Here is a 23,511-nt window from a genome sequence, read left to right as displayed (position 1 = left end):
TGTCCCTAGTGTGTGTAAGATAGTGTTAATGTGCGGGGATCGCTGGGCGGCTCGGACCCGGTGGGCCGAAGGGCCTGTTTCCGCGCTGTATCTAAATCTAAAATCTAAACGTACAAACTGAGTACAGACAGCTTCCGTAGCCAGGATCGAAGCCGGGTCTCTGGCATTGTAAGACGGCAACTCTACCGCTGCGCCACAATGCCACCTGAATTTTTGTTTACCTAATCCTAAATTTGACAAAATGCAGAATACACTAACTGCGACTTACTGTATAAACCCTGTGGTTGGTTTAGTTCAGAATGGGTTGAGAGCAGTGTTCCCATTATGAAATGGCTCGAAATCAAGGAGACACATTGAGAACACTGTGGGGCGGCACGGTGGCGCAGCGTTAGAGTTGCTGCCTCACACCCCCAGAGATGCTGCCTCACGCCCCCAGAGACCCGGGTTCGATCCTGACTACGGGTGCTGTCTGTACGGAGTTTGTACGTTCTCCCTGTGACCACGTGGGTTCTCTCCGGGTGCCCCGGTTTTCTCCCACACTCCAAAGACGTGCAGGTTTGCAGGTTAATTGACTTCTTTAAATTGTCCCTCGTGTGTAGGATGGAACTAGTGTACCAGCCATCACTGGTCAGAGTGGACGTGCTTCCACACTGGAGCTCCAAACTTAACTAAAGTTGTAAAGTTTCAGGCAAGAGTTACAGGGGTAATGAGGAAAATACACCGATCAACCAAAACATTATGACCTGATGAGCCAAAACATTATGACCACCTGCCCAATATGCTGTTGGTCCTCCGTGTGCAGCCCCATACGCAGCAGAGTGCGATGCACTGTGTATTGTGACACATTCCTCCCGTGACCACCATTAAAATTTTCTGTGACTTGTGCCGCAGTAGAACTTCTGTCGGTTCGGACCAGGCGGGATAGCCTTCGTTGCCCTCGCGCATCGATGAGCCTTGGGCGCCCAACACCCTGTCTGTCGCCGGTTTGTGGTCTGTCCCTCCTCGGACCACTGTCGGTAGGTACTCACCACTGCTGACCGGGAGCACCCCACAAGCCTTGCCGTTTCAGAGATGCTCTGACCCAGTCGTCTGGCCGTAACAATTTGGCCCTTGTCAAAGTCGCTCAGGGCCTTTACCCCTGCCCATTTCTCCTGCATCCAACACATCAACTTCAAGAACTGACTGTTCACTTGCTGCCTAATATATCCCACCCCTTGACAGGTGCCATTGTAACAAGATAATCAATGTTATTCAGTTCGCCTGTCAGTGGTCATAATGTTTTGGCTGATGTGCATGCTGGGAACAGTTACGATCCAGAACGCTGTGATTGCAAGGTTGGTGGAAACAGAATCCTTCATAAAGCATAGGCACAGAGAGAGAGTAAGTTATATGGCACAAATATATTGTTATAGTCATACACCATGGAAACAGTCCCCTCAGTCCAACTTGCCCACAACAACCAACATGTCCCATCGACACGAGTCCCACCTGCCTGCATTGGCTCATATCTCTCTAAACCTGTCCTATCCATGTACCTGTCAAAATGTTTCTTAAACGTTGCGATAGGACCTGCCTCAACTACCTCCTCCGGCAGCTCGTTCCACACACCCACTGGCCTTTGTGTAAAAAAGTTGCCCCTCAGGTTCCTATTAAATCTTTGCCACTCGCCTCGAACCTTCCGGTTCTTGATTTCCCTACTCTGGGCAAGAGACTCTGTGCGTTTACCCGATCTATTCCTCTCGTGATTTTCTAAATCTCTGTAAGAATATCCCCTCGTCCTCCTGCGCTCCAAGGAGTAGAGTCCCAGCCTGCTCAAACTTTACCCGATCTGTTCCTCTCATGATTTTGTACACCCGAATAAGATCACCCTTTATCCGTGAAGCTTCAAGGAATGGTGTCCTAGCCTGCTCGACCCTCTCCCTACAGCTCAGGCCCACTTGTGCCTGGTGCCATTGTTGTATTGGGAGATGGCACAGGCAGAGCGGGATGAATGGCGCGCCTTTGTGCCGTGAAGAGTCCGTGCGTTGAGGGCGGCACGGTGGCGCAGCGGTAGAGTTGCTGCCTTACAGAGAATGCAGCGCCGGAGACCCGGGTTCGATCCCGACTACGGGCGCCGTCTGCACGGAGTTTGTACGTTCTCCCCGTGACCCGCGTGGGCTTTCTCCGAGATCTTCGGTTTCCTCCCACGCTCCAAAGACGTGCAGGTTTGTAGGTTAATTGGCTTGGTAAATGTAAAAATCGTCCCTGGTGGGTGTAGGATAGTGTTAGTGTGCGGGGATCACTGGTCGGCGCGGACCCGGTGGGTCTGTTTCCGCGCTGTATCTCTAAACTAAACTAAACTCTAAAGAAGGAAGAGCAGTTTGGCTCAGTTTAGTATAATTGTCACGTGTGCCGAGGTACAGTGAAAAGCCTCTTTTTGTTGCGTGTTGCTTTGATTGCCGTTGTCGTTGACTGGTTGCCTCCACCCCAACCCTTGACTAACTCTTCCAGCGACAACGAAGACAGCAAGAAGCCCCAGGGCAGCCAGTCCTCGGTGGACGGGACGGTGAAGCAGGAGGAGAGCGACGACAGCATCGTCATCTACGGCGACGGCGACGACAACTCGCGCTTCGGCGAGGACGGCTCGTTCATCGGCCAGTACACCGTGAAAAAGGACAAGGAGGAGACCGAGGGCAATGACAGCTCGGAGGCCACGTCCCCGGTCAACCCCGTGTACGCCTTGGCGCGCATGTGAGAGCGGAGAGAGAGAGAGAGAGAGAGCGAGAGAGAGAGAGAGAGAGAGAGAGAGGGAGGGAGAGCGGAGCAAATGGACGCCAGTGCTACCATGGCAGTAAATACATTTGATTTAAACACCCACAGTCGTACACAAAGAGTGGAAAGGCCACGCAGCAAATGGGGGCAGGAGACAAGAGACGCCATGTGAGGGACTGGAGAGGATGAAGGAGATGCATTCATGCAAGAGAGAGCGGTTCATTGGGCTTTGGAACAACGTAGCCACATTTAATTGCGATTATGCTCAATAATCACACCCTCAAGAGTACGGTATGATACACCACTTTCCCCCCCCCTCCTCCTCCACTTTAGATTGCAAGTAACACTAATTCGGGGCGATTGTTTGTAACGCTGTGTTTACAGTAGATGTTGCCAGCTAGCTAGCACCTTGCCAATGTCCAGCTGTCCGCTGTGGCCTTTTATTTCAGACACCACTGCTCTACATCGGAGCACCGCCCAGGCGGACTGCGATCCTGGTGCTGTTTCTGACAGTGAACTCACTCTGGGATATAGCAACTGAAGAGGACACAAGGAGTATTGTCTCCCTGTTCACTGAGTCCGTCCGTCCGTCTTCGCCACCCTCTCTTGTAACGGATTATATGCTTCTTAACAAAAACAAAAACCAAAGGTTAGGCCGAGAAAAAACATTTTGGAGCGATGTTTAACAAGGGCAACTCAACTTCCCAAGTCACTTGCACGCACGGAACTGCTTAAGTATGGTCCACCACAATAGATTATTCCTGGCAGACATCATTTATCAGGTCGAGCTTCAGGGAGGACAATTAATGACGAGAGGGGATCTTATTGAAACGTTTACAATTATTACGGGGTTGGACACGCTAGAGGCAGGAAACATGTTCCCAATGTTGGGGGAGTCCAGAACCAGGGGCCACAGTTTAAGAATAAGGGGCAGGCCATTTAGAATGGAGATGAGCAAGAACTTTTCCACTCAGAGAGTTGTGAAGCTGTGGAACTCTCTGCCTCAGAAGGCAGTGGAGGCCAATTCTCGGGATGCTTTCAAGAGAGAGTTAGATAGAGCTCTTAAGGATAGCGGAGTCAGGGGGTATGGGGAGAAGGCAGGAACGGGGTACTGATTGTGGATGATCAGCCATGATCGCGGTGAATGGCGGTGCTGGCTCGAAGGGTTGAATGGCCTACTCCTGCACCTATTGTCCATTGTCTTAATGAAGGAAATTTCTTTTTTGGTCCTTGTTATTGTTGGCAGTGCAGTGTTGTCCAGCCCAGGGTTAATATCCCCACACACACGTGGGTTTTCTCCTCAGTCTCAAGAAGGGTTTCGATTAGGGTTGCCAACTGTCCCGTATCAGCCGGGACATCCCGTATATTGGGCTAAATTGGTTTGTCCCATACGGGACCGCCCTTGTCCCGTATTAGGCCCAGGGGCCGCTGTAGGCCCAGACTGTTTAGGCCCGGACACCGTAGGCCCAGACACTGTAGGCGGAGGTTGCGTAGTAACCCGCCTCCCAGCCCGGGTGGCCGCCATTGGTGGAGCGGGAGCACGTGCCCGCTGGCTGGGTGAGGTCACGTGGGGCGCGGGGCGGTGACGTCACCTTGTCCCTTTATTTGGGAGTGAGAAAGTTGGCAACCCTAGTCTCGACCCATTCCTTCTCTCCAGAGATGCTGCCTCTCCCGCTGAGTTACTCCAGCATCTTGTGTTTTTCTCCGGGTGCTCCGATTTTTAATTGGCTTCGGTAAAATTGTTCCTAGCGTGTGTAGGATAGGGCTAGTGTAATGGGGATCACTGGTCGGCGTGGACTCGGTGGGCCGAAGGGCTGTATCTCTAAACTTAAAATGAAACTAAACTTAAAACGAAGACATCCAGGTCTTGCCCAAGAATGGCATTTGTTGAATCCGTTTCCCTCTGCTGGTGAAAGTGAGAAGTTCATCGATGTTCCACAGATAATTCTGCAGCTTCAAGTCGTCAAGTCTATTTGTCACGTACACATACACGATGTGCAGTGAAATGAAAGTGGCAATGCCTGCGGATTGTGCAAAAAAAATTACAATTACAGCACATAAATTAAAATTAATACAGAATAGAAAATTTAGTCCCTGGAGTTATAATAGTTAACAGTCCTGATGGCCTGTGGGAAGAAACTCCGTCTCATCCTCCCCGTTTTCACAGCGTGACAGCGTAGGCATTTGCCTGACCGTAGCATCTGGAACAGTCCATTGCTGGGGTGGTAGGGGTACCCCATAATGTTGCTGGCTCTTGATCTACACCTCCTGATGTATAGGTCCTGCAGGGGGGCGAGTGTAGTTCCCATGGTGTGTTCAGCCGAATGCACTACTCTCCGCAGAGCCTTCCTGTCCTGGGCAGAGCTGTTCCCAAACCAGACTGTGATGTTTTGAGATTTACGTGACCCATCAGATGAGCTGACTTCCTCTCAAAGAGATATCATTGATTTTTGAATCTCTTAACAGCAGGCTTTGTGTAAAGCCTCAGGCGTTCTTAGTCATTGCCAATTGTTTTCAAAATAGCAAGCTCCCAGGTCCCAATCCACCTGCGATATAATCCCTGGCTTCTCAATATAATTTTCAACCACCATGGGGACTCATCTCCTTCCTTAAGCCATTTATGTTGTCGCCTTCAGACCGGCACGGTGGCGCAGCGGTAGAGTTGCTGCCTTACAGCGCCAGAGACCCGGGTTCCATCCCGACTACGGGTGCTGTCTGTACGGAGTTTGTACATTCTTCCTGCATGGGTTTTCTCCGGGTGCTCCGGTTTCCTCCCGCACTCCAAAGGCATTCAGGTTTGAGGGTTAATTGGCTTTGGTATCATTGTAAATTGTCTCTAGTGTGTGTAGGATAGTGCTGGTGCACAATGATCGCTGGTCGGCACGGACTCAGTGGGCCGAAGGGCCTGTTTCCGCACTGTATCTCTAAACTAAACTAAACCCCACATCCCCCTGTTAACAATTCTTAATATTCCCGCCACTCAGCTTCATTTTCTGAAGTTAATAACACCTCTGCTCCTGCAACAACTCATGCACTCCATTGATTTTTTTGTGTCCATCTTAGCTACAGGTGGTGTGGGAAGGAACTGCAGATGCTGGTTTACACCGAAGATAGATACAAAATGCTGGAGTAACTCAGTGGGACAGGCAGCATCTCTGGAGAGAAGGAATGGGTGACGTTTCGGGTCGAGACCCTTCTCGAGACTGAGAGTCAGGGGAGAGGGAGACACAGAGATAAAGAATGTAAGGTGTTAAAACGAGAGATCAAAGGGGACGAAGCTCAAGGAAAATGTGGAATAAGATCATAGAAACAGAAAATGGATGCAGGAGGAGGCCATTTGGCCCTTCGAGCCAGCACCGCCATTCATTGTGATCATGGCTGATCATCCACAATCAGTAACCCGTGCCTGCCTTCTCCCCATATCCCTTGATTCCGCTAGTCCCTAGAGCTCTATCTAACTCTCTTTTAAATTCATCCAGTGGATTGGCCTCCACTGCCTTCCTTGGCAGAGAATTCCACAAATTCACAACTCTCTGGGTGAAAAAGTTTTCTTCTCACCTCAGTTTTAAATGGCCTTTTCCCCTTTTATTCTTAGACTGCGGAACCATTGTTAGCCAGAGGAAGGTATCAAGGGCGCACACAAAGATAAAAACGTAATCAAGGGGACAGTCAGACTGGTCGGACAAACTAAGATGGGGGGGGCGGAGGGATGGGGAGAGAGAGGGAACGCAAGGGTTACTAGAAGTCAGAGAAGCCAACATTCATTCTGCTGAGTTGACAAAGAGCGTGTGGGTGTCCATTTAACGAAGGCACATCTGACATCCCCAAACCAACGAAGCAATGAAAATAGCAAGACTGGGACTATCTTAATCTTCAAACTGTGACCTTGTCTTAACATGGCACCTCTGTGGGAATTATTACTTCAGTGCCAAGATAAATCAAGCGTTTGGAAGTCAGGATTAGATTTCCTCAGCACAGAGGCGAGAATTTACGCAGTCGTGGAGGGTTTTGATATTTAAACTTTGTAGCTGATGCTTGCTCCTCTAAAATTAGAAGCTCCGTACCAAGTTCTCAAGGCTGAGACGTTATTTTCCAAGCGGAGACTTTCCGCTCCAACCTGTTCACGTTAGTTCACGTCTGAAGAAGGTGTCTCGACCTGAAACGTCGCCTGTATCTTTTCCCCAGACGATGTTGCCTGACCCCGTCGAGTTAGTCCAGCATTTTTGTGCTGACGTTCATTGTTAGTAACCCCCTGGTCTGCGACACTCCGGACGCACACTCCCAGGACTCACACGCTGAATTCGGACACTGGTTCTGTCCCGTTTTCCGTGATTATTTCAGCTCTCCGCCTTCTTTGGTAGCGGCTGGGGTCGCCGGAGCAGGACGGCCAAGGGAAAGATGGCGGAGTCGCACAGAGAACCAAAGATATTGAGCTATTGCTTCCCGTCGGATAGAGTGGGTGTGGAGAGGATGTTACCACCAGTGGGAGAGTCTAGGACCAGAATAAGAGGACGCGCCTTTAGAAAGGAGATGCGGAGGAATTTCTCTAGGGTCGTAGGGTGGTGAATCGGTGGAATTCACTGCCACAGATGGCTATGGAGGACGCATCTTTGGGTATTTTTAATATTTTGTGACCAAAATGTCAGGTCCTTTGATTTATTTATTTTTTTGTGCATATTTTGAAAGCAGGGCAATGCGTTTGGAATAGAAATTCATCCTCTGTTATAGAGACATGTACTCATAGAGTAATATAGCACAGAAATAGGCCCTTCAGCCCAAGTCGTCTATGCTGACCAAGATACCCCATCTAAGCTGGTCCCATTTGGCCTGCATTTGGCCCATATGCATCTACAACTATCCTAACCATGTACCTGTCCAAGTGTCTTTCAAATGTTGCTGTTGTACCTGCCTCCACTAACTCCTCTGGCAGCTCACCCACCACCTTCTGAGTGAAGAAGTCGCCCCTCAGGTTCCTATTAAATCATGCCCCTCTCACCTTAAAACCTATGACCTCTGGTTCTTGATTCCCCCTAACCTGGGTAGGACTCTATGCATTCACCTTATCTATTCCCCATTCTAGAGAAAAGTTCCTGACCTGACACGTGGCCTATCCATATTCTTCAGAGATACTACCTGACCCGCTGAGTTACTCCAGCATCTTGTGTCTTTCATTAGTAAGCCGGCATCTGCAGTTCCTTGTTTCTACACGTTCTCCAGAGATGCTGCCTGACCCGCTGAGTTACTCCACCACTTTGTGCCCCTTTTCTGTACACCAGCATCTGCAGCTCCATGTTTCTACCACCTGCATCTCAGATGTTCAGTCACCAAGAGTCCACTGGCGGCACGGTGGCGCAGCGGTAGAGTTGGTGTCTTACAGCACTTACAGCGCCAGAGAGAGTCTCGGGTTCGATCCCGGCTACGGGTGCTGTCAGTACAGAGTATGTACGTTCTCCCCGTGACCACGTGGGTTTTCTCCGAGACCTTCGGTTTCCTCCCACACTCCAAAGACGTACGGGTTTGTGGGTTAACTGGCTTGGTGTAAATGTAAAATTGTCTCTATTGAGTCTAGGATAGTGTTAATGTGCGGGGATCGCTGGTCGGTGCGGACTCGGTGGGCCGAAGGGCTAGTTTCCACTCTGTATCTCTAAACTAGCTGTTTTTTGTGGTGGACTTTCACACTATTCAATGTGTGGAGATAAGGGAGTTGGGCGGATAGAAGATGGATCATGAGTCAGTAGACAAGCAAGCTGAGATGGGGAACTTACTCTGCGGGAAGTAACAATCTTTGTTCCCCCTCCACATGTTTCATTTGATACACGTTTCTGTATATAAGTGTAACTAATCACATTTCAATTTGGTGCCAAAGTTTGTTTGAGGAATCTCAGGATGTTGCTCCCAAAGACATCGTGTCAGTGCAAACCATTGTTGCTTTGTAAAGCCTAATCATTTAAGTTAAAAAATGAAATAAAAATGTCCATGGCATTAACAGATTTCAGGGAGTGTGCCCATCAGTCTGAAGAAGGGTGGCACGGTGGCGCAGCGGTAGAGTTGCTGCCTTACAGCGCTTACAGCGCCAGAGTCCCGGGTTCGATCCCGACTACGGGTGCTGTACTGTACGGAGTTTTATACGTTCTCCCCGTGACCTGCGTGGGTTTTCTCCAGGATCTTACACTCAAAACACCTACAGTTTTGTAGGTTAATTGCCTTGGTATAAATGTAAATTGTCTCTAGTGTGTGTAGGATAGTGTTAGTGTGCGGGGATCGCTGGTCGGTCCGGACTCGGTGGGCCGAAGGGCATGTTTCCGCGCTGGTATATCTCTCAACTAAACTAAATTAAACTAAAGAGTCCAAACCAGAAACATTGTTGATCCTCATCCCTCCACAGATGCTGCCTGACCTGCCCAGTTCCTCGAGTCTTTTTTTCAGGAGTCTTGTTTGGAGAATGAATCAGCATTTGGGATCATTGTGAGCAGTTTTACGCCCCATATCTGAGGAGGGATGTGCTGGCGTAAGAGAGGAGGTTCACAAGAATGATCCCGGGAATGATCGGTTTAACATGATGAGCGTTTGACAGCACTGGGCCTATACTCGCTGGAGCTTAGAAGGATGAGGGGGGAGACCTCATTAAAACTGAACTGTGAAAGGCCTGGACCGTGTGGATGTGGAGAGGATGTTTCCACCAGTGGGAGAATCTAGGACCAGGTGCCATAGCCTCATAGCGTGAGATCCTTTAGAAAAGAGATGAGGAGGAATTTCTTGGTGAATCTGGAATTCATTGCCACAGAAGGCTGTGGAGGCCAAGTCAATGGATATTTTTAAGGCGGAGATTGGCAGATTCTTGATGAGTACACGTGTCAGGGGTTATGGGGAGAAGGCAGGAGAATGGGGTGGAGAGGGAAAGAGAGATCAGCCATGATTGAACGGCAGAGTGGACTTGATGGCCCAAATGGCCTAATTCTGCTCCCATCGCTTACGAGCTTATGAATTGTAGTTGCCCAGAGCTCTAAACGACAACGGTAGAAAATTGCCACTGGGGGGGGAAGAGATTTGAAGAATTTTAAATGGAGGCATTTCCATTGCATTAGTGAGTCCCTACAGACCATTGCTGTCGTGAGGTAGATGCTAGTAACCTGGAGAGTATTTCAGGAAACGTTTAACTTGACAATGGAAAGTCCACATGAGGAAAGGGGTCCCGACCCGAAACGTCACCTCCCATCCGTGCCCTCCAGAGATGCTGCTTGATCTGCTGAGTTACTCCAGCACTTTGTGTCTTTGAGCAAGAGTTAACGCGTCCGTGCTGTGAGCCTTTGGAGGGAAAATGAAATGCGAACCGTGATCCTTTTGGTGTAAGAAAATAACTGCAGGTGCTGGTACAAATCGAAGGTATTTATTCACAAAATGCTGGGGTAACTCAGCAGGTCAGGCAGCATCTCAGGAGAGAAGGAATGGGCGACGTTTCGGGTCGAGCCCCTTCTTCAGACCAAAATCCTTTTGGTGATTGCAGTGAGAACCTTCCTCCTTCAGTCACTGCCCACCTGCCAGAATCCTAAAGGCTGGAGTAACTCAGCGGGTCAAACAGCATCTCTGGAGAAAAGCACTAGACCACGTTTTCTCCATTGCTGTGGTCTGTCCTCCAGAGATGCTGATTGCCCCGCTGAGTTACTCCCGCTCTTTGTGTCTATCTTCGGTTTAAACCTGCATCTGCAGTTCCTTCCTCAACAGAATCCAAAGGATGATGGTTTTGTCCTGGCCAGGTGAATGAAGGTTGATTAAAATGTTTGTAATAAATATTGGTACTCATTCACCCTCAAAGGTTATTGCCCTTGGCTGGAGAGGCCACACACTTAGCATTAAGAGAGTGAGAAGCAATACATGGAGAAGTACTTTCATGTAGTGAGTAGTTGAAGCATTCAAGGCCTTGCCACAAGCACTACTGGCCTTTCTAAAGCCATGGTAGAGAAACCTTGAAGTTGTCCTTCAATACAACCAGAGAGCAAGTGAATGAGCTCCAGTGGTTTTGGCTTGGTTCAGGAAAGGGGCAAAGCAGAATAAATGGGCCGAACGGCCTTTTAATCCTCTGGGATGCATCAAATTCCGAGGGTTTCGGAGAAAGGGTTCCACATTAAATTTCACAACAACCAGGTGTGAGTAAACTCTACCTTCGGTGCCATGCGATTAAGGATTTTGCCTCGAGAGGGAGGTATCTTTCTGAGCTTTCGGTTTGGAGTTAGTTTGGTCTCGTTTATTATTGGTATACTGAGGTACAGGGAAAAGCCTCTGCTTGCGTTGCGATCCAGTCAGAGATAAAGACTCAGCACATGAGTAAAATCAGGCCGTCCACAATGCACAATTAAAAGGGTAGAAGATTCAGTGCAAGAAAGAGATGTTGCTGCTGAAATAAAGATTATAATGGATGATATCGTCCTCTGGGGCTGGCCATGCAAGGAGTTGCTGTACTCCAGCGCCATCTTGAAATTCACTCACTTTGCCATAACCAAAACCGCTGGGTCTCTTAACAACTTTGGCTCCCGTGTGAATGAAGAATCCCGGACTAAGTTGCACATTTGTCTTTTCTCCCATTTATAAAGAGATGAATATATTCCCGATATAAGATATACCTATTGCTCAAACAACTGACATTCCCACAGATTGCATCCAAGTCAAATAATGTAGAGTAACACGAGAGGGTTGTAGAGTGTGTAGATGAGTCTAATAAACATGGTTATTTAAACTGACTGCATGGGAGACTGAAAAAATACCCAAGCCATGAAGATATACTGTTTCCTCTGGGAAAACTGTAAAAAGGAAACTGACTGTTTTTGTATAGAAACAAACTGAACATAAAATAAAAGTGTATTGTTCTTCAAACAAATCTTTGTAGTGCGTCTGATTCTCCTCTTTTACAATTGCCTTGTTATTTAGCTTTTGTTTTGTTTTAAGGTCATAAGTAATAGGAGCAGAATTAGGCCATTTGACAACAGACAATAGACAATAGGTGCAGGAGTAGGTCATTCAGCCCTTCGAGCCAGCACCGCCATTCAATGTGATCATGGCTGATCATTCTCAATCAGTACCCCCGTTCCTGCCTTCTCCCCATACCCCCTGACTACGCTATCCTTAAGAGCTCTATCTAGCTCTCTCTTGAATGCATTCAGAGAATTGGCCCATCAAGTCTACTCCGCCATTCAATCATGGCTGATCTATCTCCCCCTCCTAACCCCATTCTCCTGCCTTCTCCCCATAACCCCTGACACCAGTACTAATCAAGAATCTATCTGTCTCTGCCATAAAAATATCAACTAACTTGGCCTCCATAGCCTTCTGTGGCAAAGAATTCCACAGATTCATCACCCTCTGACTAAAGAAATTCCTTCTCATCTCCTTCCTAAAGGAACGCCCTTTAATTCTGAAGCTATGACCTCTGGTCCTAGACTCTCCCACTTACAATACAATACAATACAATACAATATATCTTTATTGTCATTGTACAGGGGTACAATGACATTGGGAAACATCCTCCCCACATCCACTCTATCCATGCCTTTCACTATTCGGTACGTTTCAATGAGGTCCTCCCCCCCCTCATTCTTCTAAACTCCAGCGAGTACAGGCCCAGTGCCGTCAAACGCTCGACATATGCTAACCCATTCATTCCTGGGATCATTCTCATAAACCTCCTCTGGACCCTCTCCAGGGCCACCACATCCTTCCTCAGATATGGGGCCCAAAATTGCTCACAATACCGCGAATGCTCCAGCTTCCTCCCATATCCTAAAGACACGCGGAGTTGTAGGTTAATGGGCTTCTGGCATGTCGGGAGTGCACGCATAAGTGGCATATCATATAACTTGTGTGTAGGGGTGATCGAACGTCAGCGTGGACTCAGTGGAACTTCTGAAGGAGGGTCTCGACCTGAAACATCACCTATATCCGTGTTCTTCAGAGATGCTGCTTGCCCCGCTGGTGTTACCCCGGCATTTTGTGCCCACGGTCTATCGTCCGAGGGGCCTGCCTATGCACTACATTTTTTAATCAATCGTTCATTCAATCAAATAATAGAGAAAACAAAAATGTTGGAGAGTTTCTGATGTCATTTCCCAGTAATGAAGTTCTTCATTTTTATGGACACAAAAATATTGTCCTATGGCGAGTCGTAAGGCGATGTGCGTTGAGGTAGACGTTTATTGGAAGACTAACAACTGTGACGAAACCAACGCACTAAACGACAGACAACCATAAATCTTACTGTCTCTCTCGGAGTTCTAAACCAGACTGCTTGGTTCCTTTCCCTGCGCACCACCTCACCTCTTCTATCAATCAGAGGGTTCGATGGTCTGGACCAATCCCTGTGCCCCTACAGTCCATTCATCGCAACCTTTGGTCTCCATTGCATTTAGAGATCGAGGATGACGTTACATCACATCCTGTGTGGTGACTTCCTGTTCATAACTTCCCTTGAGTTGGCGGCAGGGTGGGGAATAGGTCGGTCTGCTTGGCTTTTACTGCATTTGGGGAACGTGGTGCCATGTGCCCTGATGGTCCTTCCCTTCTTCAAAATGCTGAGCAGAGAGTTTTTTGCTGAAAGGGCAAGAGTTTGAGGATGAGACTAAAGCAAAGATACAGAGTGTATCTGAGACATCGACTAAAGGCAATGCCAACAGTGACTCCCATTGAGCAATGAATGGGTTTATGACTGAGAAAGAAACAGAAATGAAAAAGAAGGAAACAAACAAGTAAAGAAAATAGAAAAATGAGGCAGAAGAAAAAATGAAAATATAACAGCTTCTAAATGTTATGAATAGGTTATGTACAGTTGTATATACTGTATATATATATATCCACATATACACACACACAAACACGCATATATATATGTAACTTTCAAAAGCTAAAAGCTGTTGAATTTTCATCTTTTCTTCTGCCTCATTTAAAAAAATTTATATGATACAAATTCACCTTCTTTGTTTATTTCTATTACTTTCTCAGATAAACATATATATATATATATATATATATATATATATAAACATATATATTTTTTATATATGAGAAAGTTAATGTTTATAATGTATAATGTTTATATCTGAGAAAGACGGGAAAGTATGTTATACACACATATATACACACATATATATACACATATATACACACATATATACACACATATATACACACATATATACACACATATATACACACATATATACACACATATATACACACATATATACACACATATATACACACATATATACACACATATATATACACAAATATACAGATACATTATATATATATAAATAAAAATGTAACTGCTTTTAAATTGTTATGAATATATATACACACACCTATATATACAAATACATGCATTACATATATACGTATAAAACTTATTCAGAACAATTTAAAAGCTGTTACATTTTCAGTTATATATATATTTAGATATAGTCTGAAGAAGGGTCTCGACCCGAAACGTCACCCATTCCTTCTCTCCTGAGATGCTGCCTGACCTGCTGAGTTACTCCAGCATTTTGTGAATAAATACCTTCGATTTGTACCAGCATCTGCAGTTATTTTCTTACACTATATATATATATAATGTGTGTATTTGTATATAGCTATTTCTATGAATGCGTTATATATATATATATATATATATATATATATATATATATATATATATATATATATATATATATATATATATATATATATATATACACACACCCAAACATACATGCATTACACACGCATACACACACATACATATATTGTAATTGAATACATATATTGTATTCAATTACAATGTAAAAACTATTCAATTTTCATTTTTTTCTTCTGGGGTGGGTGGGGGGAGGGAGTCAGTCTACCCATTGACAGAAGGGGGAGGAGTTGTACAGTTTGATAGCCACAGGGAAGAAGGATCTTCTGTGGCGTTCTGCGCTGTAGCTTGGTGGAACCAGTCCGTTGCTGAAGGTGCTCCTCGGTTAATAGAGATGAAGAGGAGGATTCGAGAACAACCACAAACAAACAAAATTAAAGCAAAGGTCTTCGGGGCTGGAAGCATGCTTGTAGTTTGGAACTCCCCCGCACAGAACTATTAAAGCTGGGGGGGAAATAACTTCTTAACTGTAGTGTGTGTAAGAAGGAACCGCAGATGTTGGTTTACACTGAAGATAGACACAAAGTTCCGGATAGTATGTTGATAGACTGGAGCGACTAGGCTCGTATACACTGGAATTTAGAAGGATGACAGGAGATCTTATCGAAACGTATAAGATTATTAAGGGGTTGGACACGTTAGAGGCAGGAAACATGTTCCCAATGTTGGGGGAGTCCAGAACAAGGGGCCACAGTTTAAGAATAAGGGGGTAGGCCATTTAGAACTGAGATGAGGAAAAACCTTTTCAGTCAGAGAGTTGTGAATCTGTGGAATTCTCTGCCTCAGAATGCAGTGGAGGCCAATTCTCTGGATGCATTCAAGAGAGAGCTAGATAGAGCTCTTAAGGATAGTGGAGTCAGGGGGTATGGGGAGAAGGCAGGAACGGGGTACTGATTGAGAATGATCAGCCATGATCACACTGAATGGCGGTGCTGGCTCGAAGGGCCGAATGGCCTCCTCCTGCACCTATTGTCTATAACTCAGTGGGACAGGCAGCGTCTCTGGAGAGAAGGAATGGGTGGCGTTTCAGGACGAGACCCTTCATCAGACATTCCTAACGGTAGTATTTTGTTTTAAGGAGCGTACATTAAGGGGACGGATTTGAAGTCTGCAGGCGGAAGGCGAGCATCTGCTGATGGAACGTTGAACTCTTATATTCATGCATTGGAGAGGGAACCATTGGCCGAGTCAAGTCAAGTTTATTTGTCACATACACATACAAGATGTGCAGTGAAATGAAAGTGTCGCCCACAGTCCAACAATAAGAGCAATTTAAAATATATATATTTAAAAATAAGCAATTTCACACACAATCACAAACCAACACAAAACAAAAAAAAGAAACATCCATCACAGTGAGCCTCCTCCAGTCCCCTCCTCACTGTGATGGAAGGCCAGAATGTATTTTCTCTTCCCCTGCCGTCTTCTCCCGCGGTCAGGCTGTTGAAAGTTGCCACGTTCCAGGCCGCGCCGGACGGTGAAAGGTCCGCGGCGGGCCGGCCCAAGCCCCGCGATCCGGGGCGGGCGAAGACGCCGGCGCTGCTCGCCGGGGCGGTCGTGGCTCCCGACATTGAAGCCCCCGCCGGGCAGAGAAAAATCCCGCAGCCTATTTCTGGCCGCGCCAGACGGTGAAAGGTCCGCGGCGGGCCGGCCCAAGCCCCGCGATCCGGGGCGGGCGAAGACGCCGGCGCTGCACGTCGGGGCGGTCGTGGCGCTACCTCTTCCTCTCCGTCTGTGGCGCAGCTGGTAGAGCCACTGCCTCGCAGTGCCGCAGACCTCGGTTCGATCCTGACCTCGGGTGCTGTCTGTGTGGAGTTTGCGCTTTCTCCCCATCAGCACGTGGGCTCCTACCAAGGGTGCTCCGGTTTCCCCCCCCGCCCCCTGCCCCGCCCCCTGCCCCGCCCCCCATACCTCAACGACGTGCTGGTTTGTCGCTTGACACCAAAGGCTGGAGCTACTCTGCAGGACAGGCAGCATCTATGGTGAGAGGGAATGGGTGACGTCTCGCGACTCTCGACGATTACTTTATGACGGGACATCGCCTTGGAAATAATTCTGTGGGCAAGCACAGACTAAAGCATCAAAGCAGAGTTCCAGCACCAGCTTCTGCAAGATGACTGGGGTGCAATGTTTGAACACACACACACACACACACACACACACACACACACACACACACACACACACGCACACGCACGCACCCACGCACACACACACACACACAATGAACGATAAGGGTGAATCCTGCACCTACTGTAGTTTACAGGATCAAAATCAATCTGAAGAAGGGTCTCGACCCGAAACGTCACCCATTCCTTCTCTCCAGAGATGCTGCCTGTCCCACTGAGTAACTCCAGTTTTTTGTGTCTATCTCGGTATAAACCAGCATCTGCAGTTCCATCTTTCACAGTGGGTTTGTAGGTTAATTGGCCAATGTAACTTGACCCTAATGTGCAGGGAGTGGACCAGAAAGTTGGATAACATAGGACTAGTGTGAATGAGAGCATGGCAAGGGAGGTGTGGGTCTCTGATGATGCTGGCTGCCTCTTTGAGGCGGTGACTCCTGTAGATCCCTTCGATAGTGCGGAGGTCAGTCCCCACGACGGGCCGAGCAGAGTCTAACACTCTCTGAGCTTGTAGGTGCATCATTAACCCGAAACCTTCTTATAACGAGGTGGGAATGAAACTCACTGACCCACGGTCAATACTAACTGAGAAAGCAAACAACGATAAAGAGGAGGGCAGAGAAAAGCTCTTTTAGTTTAATCTGAAGAAGGGTCTCGACCCGAAACGTCACCCATTCCTTCTCTCCAAGATGCTGCCTGACCTGCTGAGTTACTCCAGCATTTTGTGATACCTTTAGTTTAGTCTAGTTTAGTTTTGTGTAGCGTAGTGTAGTGTAGTGTAGTGTAGTGTAGTTTAATTTGGTATAGTGTAGTGTAGTGTAGTGTAGTGTAGTTTAATTTGGTATAGTGTAGTGTAGTGTAGTGTAGTGTAGTGTACTGTAGTTTAATTTGGTATAGTGTAGTGTAGTGTAGTGTAGTGTAGTGTAGTGTAGTGTAGTGTAGTTTAATTTGGTATAGTGTAGTGTAGTGTAGTGTAGTGTAGTGTAGTGTAGTGTAGTGTAGTTTAATTTGGTATAGTGTAGTGTAGTGTAGTGTACTGTCGTGTAGTGTAGTGTAGTGTAGTTTAATTTGGTATAGTGTAGTGTAGTGTAGTGTAGTGTAGTGTAGTGTAGTGTAGTGTAGTGTAGTGTACTGTAGTGTAGTGTACTGTAGTTTAATTTGGTATAGTGTAGTGTAGTGTAGTGTAGTGTAGTGTAGTGTAGTGTAGTGTAGTGTAATGTAGTGTAGTGTAGTGTAGTGTAGTGTAGTGTAGTGTAGTGTAGTGTAGTGTAGTGTAGTGTAGTGTAGTGTAGTGTAGTTTAATTTGGTATAGTGTAGTGTAGTGTAGTGTAGTGTAGTGTACTGTAGTGTAGTGTAGTGTACTGTAGTTTAATTTGGTATAGTGTAGTGTAGTGTAGTGTAGTGTAGTGTAGTGTAGTGTAGTGTAGTGTAGTGTACTGTAGTGTAGTGTAGTGTACTGTAGTTTAATTTGGTATAGTGTAGTGTAGTGTAGTGTAGTGTAGTGTAGTGTAGTGTAGTGTAGTGTAGTGTAGTGTAGTGTAGTGTAGTGTAGTGTAGTGTAGTGTAGTGTAGTGTAGTGTAGTTCAGTGTAGTGTAGTGTAGTGTAGTGTAGTTCAGTGTAGTGTAGTGTAGTGTAGTGTAGTGTACTGTAGTGTAGTGTAGTGTACTGTAGTTTAATTTGGTATAGTGTAGTGTAGTGTACTGTAGTTTAATTTGGTATAGTGTAGTGTAGTGTAGTGTAGTGTAGTGTAGTGTAGTGTAGTGTAGTGTAGTTCAGTGTAGTGTAGTGTAGTGTAGTGTAGTTCAGTGTAGTGTAATGTAGTGTAGTGTAGTTTAGTTTAGTGTAGTGTAGTGTAGTTTAGTTTAGTGTAGTGTAGTGTAGTGTAGTGTAGTTTAGTGGAGTGGAGTGTAGTTAAGTGTAGTGTACTGTAGTGTAGTTTAGTATAGTGTGCTGTAGTGTAATTTAGTTTAGCTGACCTGAGCTCAGTTTAGTTTAGTTTAGAGATACAGCACGGAAACAGGCCCTTCAGCCCACCGAGTCCGTGCTGGCCAGCGATCACCCTGTACACTAGCACGATCCTAGGGATAATTTACAATTTTTATCGAAGACAAATTGTCCTGTGACCTTGTACGTCTTCGGAGTGCGGGAGGCAACCGGAGGACCAGGACAAATCCCACGGAGGTCACGGGGAGCAGGTACAAACTCCGTAGTCTGGATCAAACCCGGGTCTCTGGGGCTGTTAGGCAGCAACTCTACCGCTGCACCACCATGCACGATTGCCCACCAGATGTCAGTGCTAGCAAAGCAGGGGTTGCTGCTGCATGTGTGTGTGTGTGTGTGTGCAAGGAGACCACCAGAGGGAGCCACAAAGCAACATTGTGGGACTAAGTACAGTGCTCAACCATCATCAGGATCAATGTGTATCTTATTGCTTAATAATAATAATCATTGGGTGGCACAATGGCACAGCAGTAGAGTTGCTGCCTTAGAGCTGCCAGAAAGCCAGGTTCGATCCTGACCACGGGTGCTTGTCTGTACAGAGTTTGTGACCTGCGTGGCAATTTAAACATTGTGCCTTTCATTTAGACAATAGACAATAGACAATAGGTGCAGGAGGAGGCCATTCGGCCCTTCGAGCCCCCACCGCCATTCAATGTGATCATGGCTGATCATTCTCAATCAGTACCCCGTTCCTGCCTTCTCCCCATACCCCTTGACTCCGCTATCCTTAAGAGCTCTATCTAGCTCTCTCTTGACAGCATTCAGAGAATTGGCCTCCACTGCCTTCTGAGGCAGTGAATTCCACAGATTTATAACTCTGACTGAAAAAGTTTTTCCTCATCTCCGTTCTAAGTGGCCTACCCCTTATTCTTAAACTGTGGCCCCTGGTTCTGGACTCCCCCAACATTGGGAACATGTCCAACCCCTTAATAATCTTATACGTTTCGATAAGATTCCCTCTCATCCTTCTAAATTCCAGTGTATACAAGCCTGGCCGCTCCAGTCAACCCTATAATGAATGATTCCACTGTCTGATAACCTCTCATTATGTTATCTTTTACGTGTTGCACATATTTTGTCCTTAATTAGTTTAGTTTAGTTTGACAGGTACAACGCGGATACAAAGGCCCTTCGGCCCACCGGGTCCGTGCCGACCAGCAGTTCTATCCTGCACACCGGGGACAATTCGCAGAGGGCAATGAACCTCCAAACCTGCACGTCTTTGGAGTGCGGGAGGAGACCAGGGCATCCGGAGAAAACCCGCGCAGGTCACGGGGAGACAGCACCCGTGGTCGGGATCGAACCCGGGTCTCTGGAGCTGTGAGGCAGCGACTCTACCGCTGCGCCACCATGCCCGCGCCCAGCGGTGATCACGAAGGTTATTCCTCCTGCTCTACCTTCCTCTTGACGGACAATTTGGGCTGAAGAACCTGTTTTCGTGCTGTGAATCTAGAATTTCTGAATTCAAGTCAAGTCAAGTCAAGTCAAGTCAAATTTATTTGTCACATACACATACACAATGTGCAGTGAAATGAAAGTGGCAATGCCTGCGGGTTGTGCACAAAAAGAATTACAGTTACAGCATATAAATAAAGTTAATAAGTTACTATTAATGTCGACAAAAATTTAGTCTCTGGGGTTATAAAAGTTGACAGTCCTGATGGCCTGAGGGAAGAAGCTCCGTCTCATCCTCTCCGTTTTCACAGCGTGACAGCGGAGGCGTTTGCCTGATCGTAGCATCTGGAACAGTCCGTTACTGGGGTGGCAGGGGTCCCTCATAATCTTACTTGCTCTGGATCTGCACCTCCTGATGTATAGGTCCTGCAGGGGGGCGAGTGTAGTTCCCATGGTGCGTTCTGCCGAACGCACTACTCTCTGCAGGGCCATCCTGTCCTGGGCAGAGCTGTTCCCAAACCAGACTGTAATGTTGCCGGACAGGATGCTCTCTACAGCCCCAGAGACTAGTTTTACCAGTAGCATATGGGTGACGATCCTCAGACCGCAGTGACCTTCTTGTGAGCCATCAGTAAGCCTCCTGAACCACTTAAAACTACAGGATGAACAATATTGCGGGTAGCGAGTGGTTGGCAGCATGTATTGAAACAGGTGGTCGACTCTCAAATTCTAAGGTGGCACGGTGGCGCAGCGGTAGAGTTGCTGCCTTACAGCACCAGGGACCCGGGTTCGATCCCGACCGCGGGCGCTGTCTGTACGGAGTTTGTACGTTCTCCCCGTGACCTGCGTGGATTTTCTCAGAGATCTCCGGCTTCCTCCCACACCCGAAAGACGTACAGGCTCGCAGGTTAATTGGCTTTGGGTAAAACTGTAAATTGGGTCTAGTGTGTGTGTGTAGGATAGTGCAGGGTGATCGCTGGTCGGCCGTGGTGGGTGGGCCGAAGGGCCTGTTTCCGCGCGGTGCCTCTAAACTAAAGCAGACTAAAAATCACATTGGCTGTGCCCAATGGTTAAAAGCTGTGCATAAGGAATATATTATATAAGACCATGTGGACCCGTTGGGCCCAAACCTCTCCTGCATTGGTGCAGCACCCTGTCCTTCCCCCCTCCCCTCTCTCCTCAACCGCCCCTCCCCTCTCCCTTCTCCCCCACTCCCCCCTCCCTCTCTCCTCCCCAACCCCCCCCTCCCCTCTTTTAAACTTAAAAATGTGAATAACTTTAAAAATATAAGACCGATTTCAATAAAACTACTTGCATTATCGCTAAAGTGACAATGGTGAGTAAGGTGGGCCTAAAATTGTCACGCTGTCGTGCACCGTTTTGGCTGAAGTTCAGTCACAAACAAGATAACAAACGAGAGTTTTAGTATACAGATGGAAAGGCATGTTGTGTGAAATCCCACCAGGGAACCCTTGTGCTACCAAGTGCACTTTATAGAATGATGATGTGAACAGAGGGAAATGGTCAGGAGCAATTAATTTATCCTGAGGTTTATTCCATTAGTAATAGGGACAGGAACTGAATCCATAATAACTTTTAAAAGGGATCTGAAAAATTAAAACGCAGAGAGTTCAGGGAGTCCGATAGGGGTGGGTGGGAGGGGTGGGACGGTGGGGAAAATTACAAAGGAACAGGATTAAGTGGAAAGATAGTCCTTTAGGGGTGAAGGCACAGGTCCAACAAGCTCTCACAGGGCAGTAATGCTCTCTGATTCTATTAATCAGGCGTCTACACAAGCGGAGGCTTTAAGCTTATTTGGAAGTGCACAATGGCGATTGGGTTCTTGGCTTTGCAGGCCCTTGATTGGGATCTGAGGGGGTGAGGATGGGAGCGTTTGGCATTAATGTATTATTCACTCATGAACGACGAGGCAGGCGGCAGTTTCCACCACGAGGAATCACACTGAATCTCTTTCCTGTCAAGAACGGCTCGATTATTGATAACTCGAGCATCCTGGATATTTCCCCACACAAGCCGACGATTGGGCTTCGAGTTTAGACGTCAGACTTTACGGAAACAGCGCGGAAACGGGCGCGCTTACGGCCGACCGGGTCCGCGCCGACCAGCGGTCGCCCCGTAAACACTAGCACTATCCTACACACTGGGAACAGTTTACAATTTTACAGAAGCCAGTTAACCTACCAAGCCTGAATGTTTTTGGAGCACAGGAGGAAAACCGAAGCACCCGGAGAAAACCCACGCTGGTCGCGGGGAGAACGTGCAAACTCCGTGCAGACAGCACCCATGGTCACGATCGGACCTGGGTCTCTGGCGCTGTGAGGCAGCAACTCTACCGCTAGGCCGCACTCTTTTTTCCGAAAAAAAATAGGTTGCTACGTTACTAGGGATACTGCATTTATTTCCTCTTGCTTACTGTATGCGTCTTCAGTTGTTGATGATAAATAGACACTAAATTAATATCCATTTCTATCATTCTGTCCATTGACTGCCTTGGCTAACTTTTAGTTATCTGATGAATTGCTCATTATCTACATTTTGTTGTGGTTTTTAATTGGCATTCCAATTGAAGTTATTGCATAGATATCTTGTGTGAATGCTTTCAGCGATCCATAAGATTCCCTCTCATCCTTCTAAATTCCAGTGTATACAAGCCTAGTCGCTCCAGTCTTTCAACATATGACAGTCCCGCCTTTCCGAGAATTAACCTAGTAAACCTACGCTGCACGCCCTCAATAGCAAGAATATCCTTCCTCAAATTTGGAGACCAAAACTGTACACAGTACTCCAGGTGCGGTCTCACTAGGGCCCTGTACAACTGCAGAAGGACCTCTTTGCTCCTATACTCAACTCCTCTTGTTATGAAGGCCAACATTCCATTGGCTTTCTTCACTGCCTGCTGTACCTGCATGCTTCCTTTCAGTGACTGATGCACTAGGACACCCAGATCACGTTGTACGTCCCCTTTTCCTAACTTGTCGGCTAATTGTCCCTCTGTAAATGTTCCCCAGTGTGCGGGGAGTGGATGAGAAAGTGGGATCACTTAGAAGAATCCAAGATGGCGACCAACCCAGGCAACTCTTTGTGTGCTTGCCACAGAAGTGGATCTACGATACAATACGACTGAACTTTATTTATCCCGGGAGGGAAATTGGTCTGCCAAAAGTCATAAAACACAAGATACTTGAAAAGAATTGGGGATGTTCAAAGCTTGGGGGGGGGGGAGTCAGTCTACCCATAACAGAAGGGGGAGGAGTTGTACAGTTTGATAGCCACAAGGAAGAAGGATCTCCTGTGCCATTCTGTCCTCCATCTTGGTGGAACCAGTCTGTTGCTGGAGGTGCTCCTCATGTTGACCAGTGTGTCATGGAAGGGGTGAGCTGTATTGGGCTAATTCGGTTCCTGTCACTCTTGGCCTTATGGCCTTGTGATCATTCCAAATCGCGGCCTATTAAAGTTCCTCACCGTGGGAAAGATTGCATCCTTGCCCAGTGTCTCATGACACGTTCTCAACTTGTGACTCCACGGGGAACGAACGAGAGGCTAATTTATGCGTG

General features: G+C 47.1%; 1 protein-coding gene across 16 annotated transcripts in view; it reads left to right on the top strand.

Annotated features, from left to right (window-relative positions):
* The window catches only part of nfasca (neurofascin homolog (chicken) a), a 180,438-nt gene extending 168,841 nt beyond the window's left edge, over nt 1-11,597 (top strand). For all 16 annotated transcript variants that reach the window (XM_078420937.1, XM_078420944.1, XM_078420936.1 and 13 more), the window contains one exon: nt 2,491-11,597. In XM_078420937.1, the coding sequence (XP_078277063.1) occupies nt 2,491-2,734 (244 nt within the window). In that variant the 3' untranslated portion in view covers nt 2,735-11,597. The remainder of the gene's footprint in view (nt 1-2,490) is intronic.
* The last annotated feature ends 11,914 nt before the right edge of the window (nt 11,598-23,511 follow it).

This window comes from Rhinoraja longicauda, chromosome 24 (assembly GCF_053455715.1).
Source record: "Rhinoraja longicauda isolate Sanriku21f chromosome 24, sRhiLon1.1, whole genome shotgun sequence".
Taxonomy (NCBI): domain Eukaryota; kingdom Metazoa; phylum Chordata; class Chondrichthyes; order Rajiformes; family Arhynchobatidae; genus Rhinoraja; species Rhinoraja longicauda.
This window is presented reverse-complemented; position numbering and strand designations above follow the sequence as displayed.